General features: G+C 29.4%; 1 protein-coding gene across 4 annotated transcripts; it reads left to right on the top strand.

The window, feature by feature from the left end:
- Positions 1 to 1,142: 1,142 nt before the first annotated feature.
- Positions 1,143 to 22,542, top strand: LOC124491610 (uncharacterized). Of its 4 annotated transcripts, none has more exons than XM_075731538.1 (13): positions 1,143 to 2,112; positions 2,447 to 2,707; positions 6,797 to 7,948; positions 12,730 to 12,920; positions 12,990 to 13,122; positions 14,054 to 14,163; positions 17,247 to 19,536; positions 19,596 to 20,183; positions 20,247 to 20,454; positions 20,517 to 20,610; positions 20,669 to 21,462; positions 21,538 to 21,714; positions 21,768 to 22,542. In XM_075731538.1, the coding sequence occupies exons 3-12, from the start codon at positions 6,940 to 6,942 to the stop codon at positions 21,659 to 21,661; spliced, it is 5,541 nt and encodes a 1,846-aa protein (XP_075587653.1). In that variant the 5' UTR covers positions 1,143 to 2,112; positions 2,447 to 2,707; positions 6,797 to 6,939; the 3' UTR covers positions 21,662 to 21,714; positions 21,768 to 22,542. The 4 variants fall into 4 exon arrangements, with proteins under 4 accessions (XP_075587653.1, XP_075587698.1, XP_075587610.1 ...); XM_075731495.1 differs by having other exon boundaries at positions 1,161 to 1,378; positions 1,563 to 2,707; XM_075731583.1 differs by lacking the exon at positions 2,447 to 2,707 and having other exon boundaries at positions 1,143 to 1,703.
- Positions 22,543 to 22,916: the final 374 nt, after the last annotated feature.

The following is a 22,916-nucleotide window of genomic DNA, read 5'->3' on the forward strand; positions in this document are numbered from 1 at the left end:
TGTTAGCATGTATATGCCATTGAAATACGCATGTGAAATTGATCTTTATCATTGCAATAATAATATATTGTGTGTCTAGGATATATTCTTGCCTTACAGGACTCATTCATTCACAATTACATAACCCCTTTGAATAAACGCTTACACATAATGTGACACTTTCGATGCTTTACTGTTCCGTTAAGTTCACTATTTTTTTTTTTTGATTCTTGTTTCTGGTCGATGAAAAAATTTATTCTGTTGGTTTTAAAGCTACAGAAAAATGACTGAAGTTATATCCATTGAATTTGATTTAAAATTCGTTTGCCTCTTATTTTTATTCTTCTCTTATTCATGATTTGGCAAAATGGAGAACGAACCAAAGATTTTTCACATGTTTTATGTGAGAAATAACTTTATTCTGCTCCACATTCGAGCAAAAAAAAAAAGCAAAAGAGTCACAAATATTTTTCTTGTACTTTTCATTCTATATCCATTAAAACTGTGTACATGTGATGTGATGTGTATACGTTGTGCATTGTTCAGCCGGATTCCCAAATGAATCATGACCAACAAAAACGAAATGAGAAAGAACAAACAAGAACCGTTAGTTAGTACTTTTTTTCTGTGTATTCACATTCTACATTCTTGGATGGTAATACCACTAGAATACCACTATTTGAAAAAAATATCAAAAATGGAATGGATCTACCCAAAAAAAAATATTGGATTATATATTCGTGTAGATATAGAAAAACTAGGGAAAAAATAGATAGAATTTTCTATCAAACGAGAAGGGTAAAATATAGCCTTTTTGTCTGTGGGTATCATGATTGAACGATTGTATAATGTTAAGGTTATATTATTTTCGTTACAGTCATTGCAATTCTTGTTGTTAGTATTGGTTGAATTTCATGTTGTTATTGTTGTTGATTGTGATAGTGGTGATGATGGTGGCCGTGGTGGTTGTGGTAATGATAGTGGTCCAGAATTTATAACAACCAACAAATAGCGCCGACGCGGCCACCACGACGGTTAAAAGGATCCATGATCCACTAACCAGAGAAAAAAAAAATACCGAATATGTGTGTGTGTGTTGTGTTTACACATTTTTTTTCATTTATTATAAACCATACTCTGATGTTTTTTTTTGCATCGAATGAAATTTTGTGTGTATGTATGTGTGTGGGTGTGTAAGAATATAGTCGATTTTTTTACCATTATTATTATTCATAGTGGGCAAAATAATTTTGAAATTTATTTTGAAAGCAAATTCTTCTGAAAAAAATGATCATAATAATCACGTTCATCATAGTATCTTTATTCATGGATCGGTGAAAAAAAACATCTGATCACGATCGACGACAACAAATCATTTATTAAAACAAGGTTTTTTTTGGTTTGGTTAACTTTTTTTTCTCATATTTCTTCCATAAATGTTCTTTTTCATCAATTGATTATCATCATAATCAACATCGGTCTTTCAACTTTTTTTGTCATTAGTGTTCGATGTTGTTTTAATTTTTTTTTGTTTTCTCATCTTGTTCATATTAATTCCTCCATGAATAATGATTATTCTATAGGCCATATATATATATTGATTCTTGAGTGAAATTTAATGGCCAGTCTTTGATGCAATGTATAATGTTTGGTGATTTCCGGACATAATGACTGGATGTTGTTAGTGTATGATGCATATTTGAATACCGAAAACATAAGAGTCTGTAAGTTTTCGTTAATCTTTTTTGATTTGAGAATTGTACCAATCTCTATTGACATAACGCAAACAAAATTCTTGGTCAAATGTAAATGCAAACACAGGACATGCATAATGTTTACGTTTCGGTTCAGAATAGTATTCAACAACATTGAATTTAGCAAATAAGCGATCAAGAATAAGATAAAATAGTTTTGATTGTTGTACAAACATCAATATTCTCTATCACTATCATCATCATCATCATCATCATCACTATTGTCAGTAGTCAAGAGTGATAATAATCTAGTTTTAATACATATTTGATTGGTGACTTTTTTTCTGGCATTAAATTGTGATATATCGCCGATACATGACCATAAATATAAAAAAAATTAAAATCATCGAAAATGAAAACATTTAATCGGATTTAATTCGTAAGTTAATGAGCGTATTTATGTGTAAATGTTTTTGCTAGTGTAAGCTCAAATTGATTGCACACCCACACGCATAATTTGTCAGCCAAAAAAAAAAAAAATTCAAAACTTTTCATCATTATGATCATCATCATCATCATCATCGATACAAATCAAATTCCATCATTTTCAATGTTGTCCTTTTCTTTCAATCATTCATTATCATCATGATCGAATTTTTTTCGCTTCCATTGCTTTCATCATCATTATAATCCAATTTGATTTTTTTTTCTTTTTTTGATAAAACAAAAATGCCTCGCCCAATAATTGAATTTTTTTTTTTTGTAAATATTAGTCTCGTACTTGGAAAGTAATGAAGCAAACAAACAAACAAACAAGAAAAACAAAAAGTATTTGTTAAAAACCTGTGATAAAATAGATTCATGATCAAATTTTTTCGTTTGATCATAATCATCAATGAGACCATCAGATAATAAATTCATACAAGAATGATGATGATAATAATAATAATAATGACATGATACATTTGTTGACTTAACCAATGTCTTTCATCATCATGATCACCATTATCATCATCATCATTCATTTTAAATTTGTAAGTAATGAATTTTATTACTTTCCAATCATTATTATTTGCGATATAATTCATTTTGTCTGTATAACTTTTTAAAATTATACTTGTACATTTTTGTATTTGGTATATGATTTATTGATTGATATTGAAGAATCTTATTCTATTCTATTTAGTTAATTCTTGTCAGCAATGGTGAGTAATATTCTGGATAATTTTTTTTTCTCGTTTATTTTACTGAACCTCATTATTATTATTCTTGTTTTGTTGTGTTTTGTTTGTTTTTTTTAGTCTTGATCATCCATTTATATTTATTACTTTCTCACTACAATTACTAGTTGGATTATTATTAGGTGATGATGATATCTTTTGGTAGTTTGTTCTTATGATATTCCTTAATATTGAGAAGATATGTTGTTGTTGTTGTTTGTAGTTGTTGTTATTCTTAATAATAAAGAATAACTGTAAAAGTTTTTTTTCTACACATGAAAAAAATGAACGTACACGAAACCACACACACACAAAAAAAAACAAAACAAAAAACATGATCAATGTCGAAGCTTTGAAAAAAAAGCTTGTCCACAATGTGTCCAGTAAATAATTGGCTATAAAAACAAAATAAGAAACCAGAAAAAAATAATGAAAACATGTAACAATGAATTGAATCATTGAGAAAGGAAATGAAAAAAACACTAACGAATAAATAGTGTGTTACCAGCTAAAACCACTAACCGTTATTAACATTAAACATCAACTTTATATCTTATATATCACACACATCATAGTGGTATTTTTTTTTCTCATATACAATGTGCTTGTATATTGTAGTGATAATAATTATTTTATACTTGCCCCATCGAACATAAAATCTTTTTCTTTTCAGATGCAATCAACCATCATCAGCATCATTAGTATCCTGATATAGTGTGTGTGTGTTTTGCTTTTATTTTTTGGTTGGCTATAATTTCAATGTCCACCATGTTTTATGCAATATCGATAATGATTATAATGATGATAATAATTACACCCCCATCATCATCGATACATTTTTTTTTCTCGTACCCGATTTAGATTTCAAATAATAATGAGAGTTTTATTTTTCTGTCCACTATGATTATATATCCCAGTTGACACAATTGTATTCAGGGGAACCAATTATTTGGAATTTTCCGGTGAAACTATTTATTTCTTATTATTATTATTACAATACTTCGATTATCACACCACCATGGCTATTATCAATGTGATAACACTCTCAAAAAAATTGGTAATCATTTATGGCCATGAATTTATTGATAGTCCATAAAAATATATGAATAATTACAATGAACCAATTATCCACATTGGTTGTCATCATTATGTTCATGTTATTTTTTCAGTTTTGATTGCGCATATACTTTTATCATCAGAATACTATAACTAAATGGTCTTGGTTTCTTTTTATTTATCTCACACACACTTACACACACAAACTAAAATATTTTGTCTATTGGTCAGTCAGTTTTTTTTGTTATTCAAAAAAAAAATTCACTTGATTTGGACGCAGCTGGACCATTCAGTGTTTTTCGATTTTTTTTTATATATTTCGGCTTTTTTTTCTCGTATCCAAGGGCAATTGTATGGCAATCATTATTGTTGACAAAAACAAAAATCGAATCGTTTTATTTTCCATCATTATAGAATCATTGACAATATTTTTTTGTACTGTATACAAACATAAAAAATTTCAACTGTTATAATGTAATTAATCTTCATTGGAGAGCTATGAAAGTATTACAAGTGAGAATGAAAGTGAATGGTCAGTAAAAACCACCGGCAATAAATGTATTGATATGAAAATGTAAAAATTTCCATTAAAAGCTAAATATCATCCACCTACTTTTTACCATCTAATGGGCGTGTATCAGAATATCAATACAAAAATGGTCGAATATATATAAATGATACTCTTATATGTAAAGCCAGCCGAAAAAAAAAGAAATTGATCAATTTTAATGTCTTCTGTGTGCTTCTTTTTTTTACATATATCTAACACAACAACCAAAAAATAACTTGAATAATCGATGAATTTCTTCCGTTTTATTTCGTATAAATCTTGAACGAAAAAAAAAAATTTCTTATCTCCAAGATTAAATTGAAATCAGTTTTTTTTCTGTTGTGTCTCTCTACCATAGAGAAGAGAACGAAAAAAAATACATTGATCAATCTCTATAGATATAAATGATGCCAATGTTCAAATATTCGATCGTGAAATTCCAAATGATCACTGGTTATAAAGGCATAGCCATTTCTCTTTGTTGTTGGCGTTTTTTTTTCTTGGCGTTCACTTGGTTGACTGGTTATCAATTTCCACACATTGTGAAACGAATGGAAAAAATGCATTTTCATTTCATTATTTTATCATAGTTTTGCTGTTGTTGTTGTTGTTGTTGATTGAGCAATTCTTGGAGAATATTATTTCGATGAACAAAATTTTTCCAATGAATAATTGATCGATCCATACATAGTTGCATAATTTTGTTTATGATATTTACGATTATTCAACCAGAACTAGAGATATTGTCTGTGTATGTGTGAACATTTGTCTGCCTCTGTGTTAAATTTGTCATAATTTAGTCTATTTATTCTAATTACTTTTTTTTACATTTTTTATGTTTATTTTTTTTAATATATACATGTTTTCTCTGTCGTCATCGTGTTGTTCATGTTGTTGAAACTTGTTGTTATTGTTGTATGAATAAAATTTGACGACGAATTCATGATAGTTATCAATAATTAATCGATTTGGATTCGAGTTCGATTCGGTTTTTTCTCCTGTTCATCTGATTATTAAGGAAATTCTACAAAACACAAAAAGCTCAATTGCAGGATATGATGATGAGGCGGAGAAATGTTAGGTGAGGCATTGATTGTCGTCACTGCCGTTGAAGACACAACGCCATCATCATCATCATCATCATTATTGTTCATTCAGTTTAACTAGATGGTGATGATCAAATCAAATCGAGTCAATTGTCGAGACACGCAATCATTTTTTTTCGTTCGTTCGTTCGTTCGTTCGTTTGGTTCTCGCCTATCGATTCCAAACGTGTATGATCAAACCATCTTTTTCATCCACCCCCGTTATTCATATAACCCTCTGTATACACGTCAATGTTATCATCATTTTGTCATCCATGAGTTCATTGGGAAATAACAACAAAAAAAATGCTGACGTAGTATATTGTTATTATTGTATTTTATTAAAGTATATTCAAAAAGAAAAAAATCATTTAAAATTCATTTCTGATTCTATACACGAGATGGCGGGTAAAATATAGCTTAAAAATACGCATCATTCTTTCCAAAGAAATGATCATAAGTGTTGTTGGATGGGTGAAAAAAAAAATTCTCAAGTCGTCAAAATCTCAATTTCTACTATTAAAGATTCAAAGTGAACAAACAATGGTGAGTGAAAGAGAGCGAGAGAGGAAGAATTTTGTTTGATGATCGATAAATTTTTTTGATATAAAATTAACTCATCTAAAAATCGCTGAGTTTATAGAGAGTGTATGATGATGATGATGATGATGATGTCGAGACGATATGATTTTGTGAGCTATATGAAATTTTCTTATTTTTCTGCTTTCTCCATCAATGAAAATTGTTCAACTTGCAACTTAACTCTTATTGTTTTTTCAACGATATTCTCGTTATACAATTATTGATTTATTGATAAGTTTTGATTGATTGAGGATTAGATTTTTTTTTCTTGTGCCTCCCACACCCTAATGTGGCTAAAATTTTGTGATCGTTTTGTGTTTGCTTGTCGACTTTTTCCTCTCTCTAATTTTTTTTCCTTGCCACTCAGTTAGCCATTATATCACATACAGGCAGTGGCAGCCATCAAGGCAAAAAAAAGAAGGAAAAATTCAAGAATCGCAAGTTATCTTATCCAGGAAGAAAAAGCAGAAACTTTATTTTTTGTTTTTACAAAAAAAAAAATCATGAATTGCATGACCTATAAAATTATAGATAGATCTAATAACAAAAAAAAGACCATTTTTTAGATTCTAATTCGATTTTCATGGTTTTTTTCCATTTTTCTTTCCAATCGATCCATGAATTTAATAGGCTGACTTATTTTTTCATCGACAGAAATCAATGTTATTTTCATTCATATAGTTATACTCTTCAACTCAATCAATTTATCAATATTGCGATGTAATTTCACAGACAAATCATTACAAACAGACAACAATAACAAAAACGGCGTGATGAATGTTTCGGGAAATGCCGATAGTGGAAAATATTTATCCGATACATCACAAGGTGGTAGCGGTGATGGTGATGGAAATATTAATGATCAACGGGAAGTAATCACTCATCACCTATATGCATCATCATCATTATTATCATCGCCCAAGAGACTATCGCCTCGATCCTCTAGCCATTCAGTATCATTCAGTATTAATGAATCGGTTGCTGATGTTGCTAAGAATAATAAGAATAGGTTGTCAATGCCATCATCATCATCATCAACAACAATAACAAAAACACATCAACAACAACATTTGGATAGTCCAAACATACCGAATTTAAAGAAACCACCACCAAATACATTGCCATTACTGGATACATCCATTGTTCCAGGGCATACGAATGAAAAAAGTCCAATATCTCATCATATATTGGATGAGAAAAGTTTGAATGAAGATGAATTACCATTACCACCACCACCACCATCACCACCATTATCGATAACGCCGCCGCCAACGCCACCGCCACCACCACCTCTTTTGTCATCATCAAAATATACAACTAATCAATCAAAACATCAAGAATCTGATAATGTTGGTGGTGCTGTTAGCCGTACAAATAGCAGCGGTAGTATACCAGATTATCTAAGTCATAAGTTACATTCCCAGATGAATATAACAGCAAATTTTTTAAAATCTAAAAGAAAATCGATAGCCGTCTCATCTATGTTGCGACATGGTGATCATTTTAATTCGGAAAAAAATACCAAAAAACAACAACATCAACATACACCATTACGTATGGTAAAAGAATCATGTGATTCATCAACATCAACAACGACAAGTGAATCCTATCATCTGAATGATCTTCCATCATTACCTGCAAAGCTAGCAACATTAAGTAAACCACCGATAACACCATTCTTCAATTCATCGTTTCGCCGTGCACGGCATAGTATCGATGTACGTGCATTGCCTTCATATTTGGCCAAAAAACGTCAAAGTACATTTGGACAACTACTTTCAGGTTGGTTGAATTTTTTTTTTGTCTTATTTTTTTTCTCCATTCCATCATCATTATTAATCAACAAAATTAACATCATCATGAAATATTCTGGTTTATGGAGAATGAAAATCAGCCATATTGCCATAATAGTTTTTCATTATTTTTAGCTGTTTACATTGGAATGTTTGTTGTTTTCATATTTTGGATTTTTTTTTGATAAAAAGTTTTTCTCTCATACCAGAAAAAAACGGGCCTCCAAAGAATGTATGAAATTCACATATGGAACACATTATTTGTCTTTTTTTTGATATAATAACTTTGGCCTTGAATACCAAAAATCATCATACGTTTATAGGATTTTCATATCTTGAGTTTTATATTAATTTTTTTAAAAAAATATTGATTAAAGTCTATTAACAAAAGGTTTTCAATCAATTTTTTTCACATTGATTGTCTATCTAGATGTTGGTGTGAATGTTTATCTTTTTTTTAAAAAATTTTATTAAGATTAAACTTTTTTCACAAATACACACACACACATTCCATCGATCTCGATCTTGTTCATTTTTTTTCGGTCCAAATTTGCTTTTGTCGTTGTGCCATAATTTTAATGAGATACAATCAATAATAATCATAATAATCGATGAAAAAATTGGATAATGATTGAATTGAATCCATAGAATATATTGTGAAATATGATGATGATTAAATGAATGAATGGCAAATTATTTTTGGTGTTTCCAAAAAAAAAAAATTATAAATTAAAATTTATTCCCGCTATTATCATGCTGATGATTTTATAGATTGATCATATAGTTTCTAGAATTTCGGTCCGGGTCATCATCATCTTCATTCTCAACAGAATGAATTTTCATGCCAATAATTATTATAATAATAAATATAAAATTGAATTCTTTAATGTTTGGTGCTCAGATGGTTAAATTCCTTATCATCATTACTAGATTGAATTTCATACGAAACCAAGTTTTTTCTCTATATTTATTTTCTTTTTCTAAAAGCTAAAATTTCCATTTCCACTTGAGCTAGAATTTTTGCGTGTGGGTGATGTTTGCTTTATTTTTTTTTCTTTTGTTGGCTATAAGGACATAAAACATACCAATTATCGACAAAAAAAAATACCAGTTAAGAACCAGGCATAGAATGACAGATTTTTTTGCACACACATACACACACACGGTTCAACTTCACTAACTTGGAAAGCAAAACTGAACTCATTATGTGATTTCAAAATCGAGAGAGATATCTGACCACATCCAGATGAATATTTTTTTCTGTTTTTATCATGATTCTTAGATCCAGAATTTTGGACATATGGAATAAATTTAATAGTAAACAAGTCGATTTTTTGTTGTTGTTGTTGTTGTTGTCATACATTTATATTTATATTCAAGATGTTCATTCATTCTTTTGGAAAATTCGATAATAAACAATCACACATATCCACAAGAAAGAAATAGAATCTATGAACTAATTCTTATGTACCTTTAAGAATACTTGATTCCATATTTATTATATAAATGTTCACATCGGTGAACATACATGAACATGTCTGGCATAATTTTTATGATCTTTTATCATTGCCATTGTTGTTTTTTTGTTGTTGTTGTTGTTGTTGTTATGATTGTCATTGTAATTACAATTATTTGATATAGTTTTATCAAAAATGATGATAATACAGGACTACTACTAGTCTTTCATTTGAATCATTTGAATCATTTCTCTTTAAATCCATTTAGAATAACATTCATTGCTTTACTTTTTTTAAAAAAAAAAACATTGTCTTTTTTTATATTATTACGAAGAATAGAATCACGAAGCGAAAAAAAAAATTCAACTAAATAGCTATCTCTGCATGTATGAATGTTCCGTAAATATAGAAGACAAATCGGCCGTGATTTTTTTTTTTTTTTTTTTGATGGTATATGTATGGACATTAGTCTTTTGGAATGTTTGTCTTTGAGTGTGTTTGTTGTTGCTGTTGTTGTTGTTGTTGTGTGTGTGATGTGAAACTTACCAGTGCCCTGGAATTATTACTGATCAGTATTCTAGACACATAAGACACATGGACATTGGTTTGTAGATTGTTGTGCATGTGTATGTAATATCTTTCATATATCATCATTACTTGATTGCCCTTTCTCATTCTTGGTTATTCTTTAGTACGTGTGTGTGTGTGTGTGTGTGTGTATGCATTTGTATGCGTATATGTATGTATGGTGTTTTCTTATATCAAAATTATCAAATTGGTTGGCCATAGTTGTTGTTTTCTTCTTATTCATCATCATCATCATCATCATCATCGTCGAAAATAATCGCATCAAATGAAAATATTCTTAGAATTCATATCTTAAAAGAATGAAAAAAAAATTCCTTGTATTCTTTCTTTTTCTTATGATGATGATGATGATGACAATCATTTATTGTACGATTGTGGTGTGCCCGTCAACAAACACACATACTCGTCTAGCCAGTCATATTCTCATTTGGAATTAGTTTTCTATCTGGTTTTTTTTTGAAATTCTCTTTCTGTTCATTTATTTTAGTCTCTTTTATTCAATTCTTTGAGTTGTTTTTCAGGATGTGATTTGATTCAGATACCACTCACACACACACAATGAGCTGCAATCAATGGCTAAAAATTAGGGCAATTTCATGTTCTTTACTTTGGCTTAGCACAAAATTGGGCAAAAAAAATGATCTATTAATATGTATGTGCGTTTGTGTGTGTGTGTGTGTGTGTGTGTTGTAGATTTGATCAAATTTCTAGCCACTTATATAATAAAACGGATTGTAAAATGTCATGAAATGTCATTTTTTTAACACTTTTCAATTTTCGTATCTTTTTCAAAATGAAAAAAAAACCAGAAATGAAATGAATTTTTTTTCTTGTCATCGATTTTTTTTAATTTCTTATAAAATACAAGATCTTTGATCTTTTTTTTTGCTAGATAAAAAAAAAGAGAAAAAAGTTTCACTTTCTTTTCATTATTGAAATTCCTTCAATTGATTGTCAATTCTTGATGTGTGCTTGTGCGGGTGGCAATGATTGAAACGCTTAACTGAACGTTGAATATTGTAATTCAATGATTTCTAGATATTTTTTTATTTTTATTTTGGAGCGTTTCATTCATTCAAACCATCATCCATTCAGTCATTTATTCATTCATTTGATGTCATGTTATCTAACATCGTAACTATCGGAGAGACATTATTTGATGAACATAAAAAAAATCTAATCATTTATTGCCGTTCAGGTCAATTGATTATGAATCAATTTATTTCGATTTTTTCCCGGTTCGGTTTTTTTTTGATTTTGCTATTTTTTTGTTCTTCACACAAAATCATACAAATTTCCTGTTATTCTTTCATAAGAAATATAAAGTCCCATTTGGGACATTCGATTTTTGACTATAGTTTCAATGTGTGTTGGGTTTTTTTTGTGTATGACAAAAAAAGGTCTACTCACACAAATAAACAAAATTTTCAAGCAAGTTTTGAATTTTGTGGCATAGCTAAATGGTGTTTGATTCTTTGTGCATCCATTGGCAGAATTATCCAAAATCAAATGATCGATTGCTACTTAATACTCTTGTTTGCTTTTTTTTCTTTTTATTTCCCGTCGTTTTTTGTGATTTCACATAAAGAATTCGAATTAGAAATGTGATGGTTATCTGTGTGTGTGTGAGTGTGTGTTCTTGTATTCTATTTGATTCAATAACAAGAAAGATAGATTTCTCTATAGATTTCCAGTCAAAAAACTATCACAGAATTAATTTGGAATATGTTCAAATGTCTAAATGTGATACTAATACTTTTTCTACTTATTTCTTTCTATATTTCCATTCATTTTCGAATTGATCAATCTTTTACGATATAAATATCCTGGATATAAAATCATTCTGTATGAATCGTCTTTGAGATTTTTTTTTGTTTTGTCTTTGTTTTGTCTTTGTTTTCATTCATTCCAAACGTTTTTGTCGCATTCAAAGTTATGTTTCTTTGTGTGTGTGTGTGTGTGTGTGTGTGTGTGTACATAAATTATTATGTATCATCAACTAATTAAGCTAATATAACAATAGATTTTCCTGATTTGAAAGAAACTGTCATGATAGCCATGATATTTGGAATTTTGTTTTTTTTTATTCATAAAAGCCAAAATAGGAATTTTTGTTTCTCTTGTTTAAATATCATATTCAAGCATTGGAAGAAAAAACTTTATTATCATCCAAGTGTTTCATTTTGTTGTTTTTGTTTTTTTTTTCTATCATTTGACTTGCCTACTTGTATCTATTGCTATCCATCTCTTTTTTTTCTTTCCCCATTAACCATTTATTTGTTTTTTTTTTGAATGGCATTTTATACAAACACATACATATTATAGTATAATTAAAGCCAATAATATATTTCGAAACGAAACCATTTAAGCTTTATTAGACAAAAAAAAAAGTTATACAGATTTTCTGGTCCTTGTACATACATTGACTATGATGATGTTTCATATACTTTTGCTTTTATTTTTTATTTTATTTTTTTTGCTTGTTTTGTTTTCACTTGGCTGGTTGGTGTGTGTGTGTGTGTTGCTATTTATTTTTTCCTCTATACCATCATCATCCATACAATCTATGGTTATTCTGTTCTGTTCTGAATTTCCCGAGTGACATATTAAATTATCGTATTTACTGTAATGTCTCTAACTTTATACTATTTTTTTTTTATCTTTCTGTCTCTTTCTCTTTTACCGTTTTTTTTGCAATCGGTATGAACATTTTAATGCCTAATAGTTTTAAGTCCAACAGCACCGGATGAAAGCTCATCGTCTGATGATCCTCTGTTTGCTGAGCCGATTGCACCAACTCTTTCATTGGGCGAAAGAGTTGCGTGGGTTAAATCATCAGGTCCAGAATTCGGTATTGTCAGATGGATTGGACGTATGCCACAGATATCAAATGATTGGACCGTTGGCATCGAATTCGTAAGTTGTATATATATATTGAATTGAAATGAAAAATTGCAAAATTTTTTTTTTAATTCATCAAACAAGGATAATGCGATCGGATCCGGTGATGGAACTGTCGATGGAAGACGATATTTTGTTGCCAAAGAAAATTTTGCCAAATTTTTACCCATATCCGAATTGACAAAAGTCGATAATTATGCTGGCAGACCTAGATCAGGTAAGAAATCAATTCTTTTCACATCACATTAAAACAAAAACAAAAAAAACAGAAAAACAATGATGTTATTTCAAGCGTAACTGATTGATAGTTTTGATAATAACAACTTTAACTGTCAGAATTTTTTCTTCAAAACTTTTGACTTAGATGTTCTAGTCTTTATATTTTCATTGTTGTTGTTGTTGTTGTTTTGGTAGAATTCATTTACATAAATAGGTCTTACATAGCATACAGATGCACACAATATTTGCCGTATCTTATTGTGAAAGCACATTTTTATTCCCGCAATATTTAAGCCGATAATTTACATTTTCAATTTGACTTAATCTCCATCATCGTTACCTCTTTCACAATTCTGTTCTATTAAATTTGAAACATTATTGCAAAAAAAAATAAAGAAAATTTCGAAAGGAGTAAGCATTCGATTTTTTTTCCACTCCACACTTTATGCTCAAATGATTTTTGTAACGGGTAACAAAAAAAAACAAAGTTTGCCAATACTTTTATGTGTTGAATCATTATGAAAATCGAAAAATATTGGAAATTTTTTTCTTTCCACATTGAAATCGACGAATATTAACAATATGTGTATTAGCATAAAAACAATAATATAACCTTTAAATTGAAAATGAAACTAGAATCGAAAGTTTGATAGAAAATTTTATAATTTTTAGAATTTATTATGCATAAAAAATTTGAAAATTTCCACAAAATTCAGTATCAGTTACTAATGATAGGAATCAAATTTTTTTGTTTTGTTTTCGGAATCCATCCACCCCCTTCATTTCACTTTCACATCATTTTTTGTTGTTTTTGTGAATAAATTATTTTAGTATTTATTCATATAGTTATGCATTTTCAACACAAATGTTTAATATCACTAACTATCTCACACATACTATCATATATCTAATTTGTTCATTAAAAATAGGTACAATGTTATCACGAATGTCAGTTCAATTGAAACCTGGCCAGTTAATTAGCATACAACGTTCACCAACAACAACGGTTCCACATTGCTACCTCAATGCTCCTCATCACGTATGTATCGTTTCGTTTTTTTTTCATTTATTTATTTTTTTTCTGGTATTTTTTTTATACTTTATATCAACATCATCATCTTATTCTTTTTTTTTTGATTCGACGTGGTCCAATTAAATATTTGTCATATCTATATGTCTGTGTGTGTGTGGGGAATGGGGTGGGTGTGTGTGTATCATCATGTCTAACATTTATTTTTCTCATTCATTGCCGAAAATGATGAGGATTTTTTTTTTGATTTTCATTGATATATGTCTTTTTTTCTGGTTTTTTTCTCTCTTTCTCATTTTGTATGCATTAATTTTCCACAGAAAATTAATACACAAATTTTTATTTTCCTTGACATACCATTTCGTTTCTAATTTTATTATTATTGCTAGAATTTATTAATTGTAATCAATAGATCATCTTTGAATGATAAATTCCTATGGGTGAATGTGGTGTAGGAGTGTTTGTGTCTGGATGTTTATAAGCAAAGCAGTAGAAAAAAAATTAAAGTAGTAAAAAAAACTGAATCGAAAATATTTTGATAGAAAGATGGATGGTCCAATAGATAGATAGATAGATAGATAGATTGATAGACGAGACCGATTTCGTTGAGATATAATGGAAAAACGATATATGAAATATTCGTGTATGCGTACAACGGGCCAAAAAAAAACATCCTGGATGAATGAGAATGAGAATGAAGAATGTAGAATTTTTTCTTTTTCACTTTTTTTTCTCATTTACTTGATGCGCATTCGCTAAACAAGATGCCTATAAGTTTGGCGGTAACCAACCAAACACTGTTCAGTTATTATCTATCAATGTTTCCAATATGAACATTATTTACGATATAATATTCATTATATCAAGAGTTAATAATCATTTTCATTTTAAAAAGTGTTATGTTATTCTTTCTATTCAACTTTATCATTGTATTGTTGTGGGTGTTACAAATTTCCATTGCTTAATTAATTAATCCTTTCAGATTCATCTTGTTTGTGTTTATCTATTCATTTCTTTCTCTTTCTCTTCCGCTCTGTGTATGTGTGTTGGTGAATGTGTTTGCATTATCAACGTTTGATTCTTTTATGATCCCTTCTATAATCAATAACAACAACAAAAAATGGTAATATTGACTATCAAAATTAAGACATTGTTATATTTTAGTTGTTTTTTTTGTTTTTGGAGAATTTCTTGCTCATTTGGAGATGGAATTAAATATATATAGTAGAGACAATAATGTGTGTTTGTGTTTCCTGTTTAATAATCATCATAAAAAATAAAATGAATGAATTTGGTTTTTTTTTCTTCGGAGAATAAGAATCGAAATAAAGTAAACACACATACATACAAACATCATATATTTACATTCCGGAAACTGTATTAAGATTGCAATTTCATTGGAAATTGAACATTTTACAATTGGTCACTATTATTATTATTATAATTGTGACAATATGGTCATTGCGATTTTCTATCACTGGATATTCTTGTTGTATAAAATTTTTTTTTCTGCCATCTTCATTTTTTTCTTTTTTGGCAAACATTCATCCGTTTGTTCGAGAGAGAGAGAAAAAAAAAGAATCGCATTTTTTATTTTTATTTTCTATTTATTTTTCTATTTTTTCCTCGTTTGCGTTTGTCCATGTTTATTTTTATCATTATTATGTGATATTTATGTTTGGACTTTATTTATTTATTTTCGTCGGTTGTCGTTTTCCACAAATACAACACACAACAATGAATGACCATTGATCTAAATGTTCTTTTTTTTCTCCATTCGTTCAAATGTAAGGGAAATATTTCAACCAAGTAATAGCGTATTGATAAATTAATAGAATTCATGTAAAATAAAAAATAAAAATTCTTTTTTTCCTTAAGAAAAAAGTCACATTATTATTGTTGTTGTTTTGTTATATTCTAAATTCTATAACCAATACGATTCTTGTGTATAAAGAATTTTATTATTGTTTTTTTTCTGGTTAGTTTCAAGTGTGGTCATATTGAATCTTACATTACACATTTCATCATCATCATTATATTATATATATATATTAAGCAGTGATAAAAGTGTTCATGGAACATTAAAAAAAAAATTCTAAAGCTTTTAATCTTGTATTCATTTACATTAACATCGTAAACGAATGGTCTAGAATAATTATCACTTGGAATTGTGTTTGTTTGTTTGTGAGATGATGATCATGATCATGTTATGTTATTTTTTTTTATATTATAAAAAGTGTAAAATTCTGAATGAACCCATTAAAAGATGAACTCTATACTATTTTTAATTCTTTCATTTTATTTTAGTTTTTTTTCATATTTTTTTCATTTTGAAAATTGGAAAATCGCCTTATTACACATATGTTTGAAAGAAAAAGATTTTTCTTTTTCTTTTTTTTTGAAAAGTTTATGGTGTGTGTGTGAATAACACCGAAAAGAAACTTTTTTTCCTTTCCGTTTTAACGAAAAAAAAACATAATAATTCTGGTTCCAAAAAAAAGGATTAAAAAAAACTACAGTCAAAAAACATGTCATTAACAGTTCACAAAAGTGTAATAGCGATTATTTTCTACATTACACATCAACATTACAGCAGTATTCAACAAGATTGAATTTTTTTTCTTTCTCTTTCTAATTTTTTTTTTTGTATGATGGAATATAACAACTGGTAAATTACATTAATGAACACATTGACGCTATTATAATTATAATAATGAGAAAACCCTTTAGATTGATAATTGAAAGTTATTATTAAGTGTTTTAGTTCAATATAAAAATAAATAATAATAATGATAGAGTTATTGATAATGAATGAAATAATTAAAATAGAATTGTCTCATTAATGTATAAAATGAAAAATGTGTGTGTTTGGACCAAGTCACCGTAATGAATGAGATGAAAAATTATTATTCACTTCAATGAACCGGAATCACTACGAATCAAAAAAAAAAAAAAGAAAAAAAATATCGCAATAACGCCATCTATCGACATCAATGGATGGCGAATAATTTATTTACAAAATTCTTTAAATTTTTCTTTTTTCTTGAACATTTTTTTTAATTAATATTCTAAATTTTATATATTACCAATAGGTTGGACACGATGTACATTCACCAAACAATCGACATTGTCAATGTCATAGTTGTAATCATCCATGTGCTCACATTTGCAAAACAAGAAAACCTAAAGGCAAACGATGGACCGAAGATATGGCCCATATGTGCCATTTTTCAAGCAAACCTCATGCAAGTATGTGCTGTGGTGGTGAAGATCTGGCTACAGCATCCGAACCAATCAAGGAACCTGGTGCCAGTTGGAGACATAGTGAAGTAATCAGCTCATTGAGAACGGTACCAACGGAAATCATTCACCAACGTAAATCTACGATCACTCATTCATCCATCACTATGCATCAGATTAAAGAACCGGAAATATTGATGAAAAAATCATCATCAACAAAGCAACAAAATGCCGATTCTTCACCCAATTTTCAGCGTGAACAGTTAGATTCTGCCCTTCTTGAACGTACCGGGTCGGATCTTTCAATATCAAGTCTTCCGTCGAGCAGTTCAGTAGCTGATATTTATATTGGTCGTTCAGTATTAACTGATGAATCGGATATCGATTCCGAGACGGAAAGAAGTCTTGATTCGAATGCTAAAGCAAATAATAAACAAGGCTTTCGTTCACTTGTGGCTTGCTTTTTAGCAAATTCATTACGGCTAAAATCGATAAAATCACATTCAGAAAAACGTAATAACAACAAAATAAATAAACCAGCAGATCGGAGTCATATGAGGAGGCGTAAATTTCCCGATAAACATCATCATGATTATCACCCACAAGAGGCTCATCCACATCATCATCATCATGAAAATAGAAAAGTAAGAAAAAACAGGCCAATACAAAGGCTTGGATTAAGTTCCACTGATACCAGCTATAATATCGACATTCCAAGTAGTGTTCCAAATACTCAACAAAACAACAGTCTTTCATCGGATATCTCTCATCAGCAAATCAATGATGGACATCCTTCCCCATTACCTCCTCCTCCTTCTCTTCCTCTTCAAAACCCCCTTTTGGCTTCACAATCACAATCATTAACAACGGCCTTTTCACCTCGATTTCATCCATGTAATTCAAAAACGAATTTTTATGCTTCAAAAAGTTCGCCTTATCGCATGACTGAAATGATGCAACAACATCATATTGATGGACATATTTCGGAAGAGATAACAAATAGTAGTAGCAGTAGCACACAAAGAAATACTCGTACAGAATCGAGCGATAAACGAACATCTAATTATGCTAGTAGTGAAAATTTTCAATCACCACGTCGAAGGCGTAATAAAGGACCGGCTCCAAAACCGCCCAAAACTGGTAACAATTATCGACAACGAACAGAATGTTCCAGTAGTCCTATGTCAAATAATGATGCCGTATCCACTTCATGTAATTCTTTTCCCCAAAGTCTTTCGAATTCTAGTTTAACGACAAATTGTAGCTCTAAAGCACAAGTTATCGTAACAAAAAGCCCTATTCAACACCCGCCAAATCTGGTTCGATCATTGTCTGAGCATAAACAATTGAATATGAAAAATTTAATTAATGCATTACCATCGTACCGAAGCGAAGTCAATTTACAAGAAGTGATTTCAAATAAATTAGACATTGATGAATCGAAAAAAAATAGACTCGAAGTTTCTGATGAAATTGATGATAAATCGAATATTAGAAAGGACGATATTGAATCTATATATGAGATTCCGTTGTGTGGTAAAGAATTACTTGAGAAAGATATTTTACCCATGCTTCCAGAGAAAACATTTGATCCTTTAAAAGTTTTCGGATGTACAATGAATGCTGAGACTAAACGATTGGAATCTAATCAAATACAAAATTCATCACCAAGTATAAGTAGAAGTAAATCCATGCCATTTGCTAAATACACATGTTGTGTTTTTCATTGGAAAGAATATTTAGCTACATTGACTGAAAATCAGAAAAATGATAAATCTATTCCATGTCCAGAACGAGAATTATGTGACGTGCTATTAGTCGATGATCTATGTGATTGCAAAACAGATACTGAATTGATTAGTAATCTTACTAATGCATTGCTCAGCCCTAAGCACAGTGTTCGTTTTAAGAAAAATGATTTCCAACTACGAAAATCAACAACAGAACATTCAAAAAATGGAAAAGAAACTATTGATAATCTTTTAAATGAGATGAACAATTTTGAATTGATACGCGTTATGTCGGATGGTTCTTTGACCAACACAACCAGTGCGACAACTGTAGTCGAATATATTCACAATGATCAAATAGATGATTCAAAATCTCATCATAGTAACGAACCAGTATCGCATAATTTAAAAGGTAAAATTTGATATGCTTTATCATGACTTGAACATTTATCTTGAATTTTTTTTCCATAGATGTATTTTGTCAAACGAGTTTTAAAAATTCTCCCGAAAAATTTTCACGCCGTTGTAAACATAAACATTGTCGATGTAGGACATTAAGATATCGAAATCATCGGAAAGATTGTCGCCATCAATATGCATGTACTCTGCATAATGAATATTGTTCATCAACAGCCGCGAATCCATTGTATTTTGCTGCAGAGAAAAAATGTTCAAACGTTTGGCTAACTAGTAGCACATCTGATCATTCATTATCATCATTATCTTCTTCAAATTCCACATTATCTGAAACACCATCGGCAATACGTACTACAAATGAAATGATCACTTTGAATAATCCATTGAAAAATCATCTTTCTCCAATGAATATATGGGCACCTCCTCTAATCACAAAATTCAACAGACCATGTACTGATGTCATTGGTAACGGGAAAAAAGATTCGCTTGAAGATTCGATACAATCAGATCGGTCGACAATAAGCACTGAAAAATTATTCAAAAGTGCTCAAAGTCATAGTTTGATGCAAACGTTTCCTGTGAACCATCATTTTTCGTCAGAAACATTGAAAAAATCTACAGATTGTATGTCGACTTTTAATGGTTAGTATTATTCAATTCAATTTTTATGATTCTAGCTATAAGAATTGTATTAAATTTTATTAGATGTTCCTAACGAATTTGGCAATAAAAATGACTATTCATGGTCAAGATGTCTCTTATCACAATTGGAAATCGCTATCGCTAATGGCGATCATCAAAGAGCTGCTGTTCTAGCTAAAGAGCTTGCTTTTAAAAAGGTTAATTGCTCTTTAACTGGAAAATTTGCTCCAGGTCAATGTGACATTATATCTGGTTGCGATTCTCCAATAGTGTAAGTTTTAACTATCGATTCGGTAATAAAATGTGTTCATTTTTTAAATTACAAATATATAGAACATATCTTTATATTGAGGATAAAATATCTCACAAAGGACCCATTCCATTTCAGCTATATCCATCAATGACTGTAAAAATGCTAAAAATAAAGGTAATTTGTCTATCGATATCATAAACTATTCATTTCTTTGAATTTAAATCTATCAAAGGTGGAAAAAGAATTTGATGTCCCCGGAGAATTGCAACAATGGATTTTTGGTAAAAACTTGGCCATAAACATGGATGCTTCTTTATCTTCATATGGTATCACTCATTCTGGATGTCCAATATTTCTTCAAATCAAAATGTTGGATGAGAATGAAAAAGAATACACTTTGAATCAATCTTCAACATTGGCTGAAACGTCTGATTGTAAATTAATGGATAATGAAACAACAGAAACTAATGGTGATCTTTTCGAAAAAGATGATGATAGTATTTATGAGTCGTTAAGACCAACCGACGAGCTGCCACCATATTCAACGGAAGAAATATCCGATAACAAAGCTCATGTTCAATTAGTGAATGATGAAAAATCAACAATAAATTACATTCAAAATCCATTAGCATCATTGGATTTCGATGCGCTAAATAGCGTTTCATCTCGAACTAGTTTCAATGAAACTATTCACACCACTTCGAGTGAGCAGAATTTTCCAACAAACTCAGCCAAAAGTTTTTTCTATCAAGAAACTGGTGCACCTCCATATAAAAATGAGCTCGTATTTGAAAGTTTGAATTTTGTCAATGAAATGTTGCCTAGAGTAGAGGAAGAAAATGAAGAAGAACTTGAAGAATATGATGAAGACAATGAACATGACGATCAACAGCATTCCAAAATTACCACTAATCAGAATGGAAAAGACCATCATCTGATTGAACAATTTGAATGTCTTAAATGTCTGAAACAAATTGATATGCGAGACATCATTATCTTGAAAAAATGCAATCACACCTATTGCCGGTATTTATATCAAACATTATTCTGTCTTTATTATGGTTTCTAATTAACTTCATAATATTTTTTTTATTGATACAGTAATTGCTTGCAAAATTCGATTGAATTAAATGAACAAGATCAAATAAAATGTCCAGCTTGTGATAGTGCATTTGAAAATAAGGAAATTAATGATTACCTTGAAAAACAACATCCATTGGAATGAATAATAATAATAAAAACAATTGCAATAAAAAAAATGAATTGTCATTCATTCAGGTATTTACTTTAATATGGAATAATTATTAATCTAATGATTTTCATATATTTAGAAAAATTTCTGAAAAATGGCCATATTGGATCATCATAGATTTTATGTAGCACAACTGATGTGATATAACTTGAAGAATAATTACATATAATGTTTGATCAACGCTACAACGTGTACGAAAACCAAACAAAACAAAAAAAAATCGGTTGAACCAGGTGCCTTTTGTAATGATTCTCAATGAGAATGAAATCACGAAATCCCAACATAACATTGCTGAAATATGAAAACCAAACGTCTTTCTTCAAACTTTTTCTATAGCCAAATATATATATTTTTCCGGTTCATTGTTACTGAAGATGGTTCTAAATCATTATGATCATTGCGTCAATATGTTGCTATCATTTTTACATATTATATTCCACTTATTTAGGCACAAAAATATTCTATATTCATTACAAGTGGAACATATTATATGACATTTAAATCATCCAAAAACAAAGTATTTATTGTAGACAAAAATGAAAGAATAATTGTTTACCATATTGTTTTGATTTTCGATATTCATTATTTATACATTGTTGTCAACTATTATTAGTGAAATCATCATTCATTCACAATATATATCATTATATTATTCTATCATCTATATTGTTTGCATAATCGATTGAAATTGTTTTTTTTTTGTTTGTTGAATTTGTTGATTTTATTTCCTATGGAAAAAAAACACGAACACAACTCCCACAAAAAAATATATTCATTCTATTTTTATAAATGGAAAATTATCATCATCAACATTATATAAATCAAAAAATAAAATCACTCATATTTTCCGCCAAGTTTTAATCTTCACATTATTTTTCCACCTACTGTCAAAAGATGGCAGATAAATCTCCAGAATACAGTTATATCGAACAGTCAATTCGATTCAAGTACAGTAATAATATAGTATTACTGTATTACTGTATAAGACTCTTTATCCATCCAAAATTTATTAGTAAAAAGATCAACGAATCTATATTCTGTAATCATTATAGATTGATTGATTGATTTATTCAGAAAAAAATAATGGTCAAGCAGCTTGTTTGTTAAAAACATACAAACACACTTGTGCCTAATGAATCAGACTATTCGGTCATAATAACAATATATACATTCATACAAATTAGTTTCGATCGCGAGATGAATTTCAAATAGCAATTTGATATTTTTT

Source organism: Dermatophagoides farinae, chromosome 1 (genome assembly GCF_024713945.1).
Source record: "Dermatophagoides farinae isolate YC_2012a chromosome 1, ASM2471394v1, whole genome shotgun sequence".
NCBI classification, from domain to species: Eukaryota; Metazoa; Arthropoda; class Arachnida; order Sarcoptiformes; family Pyroglyphidae; genus Dermatophagoides; species Dermatophagoides farinae.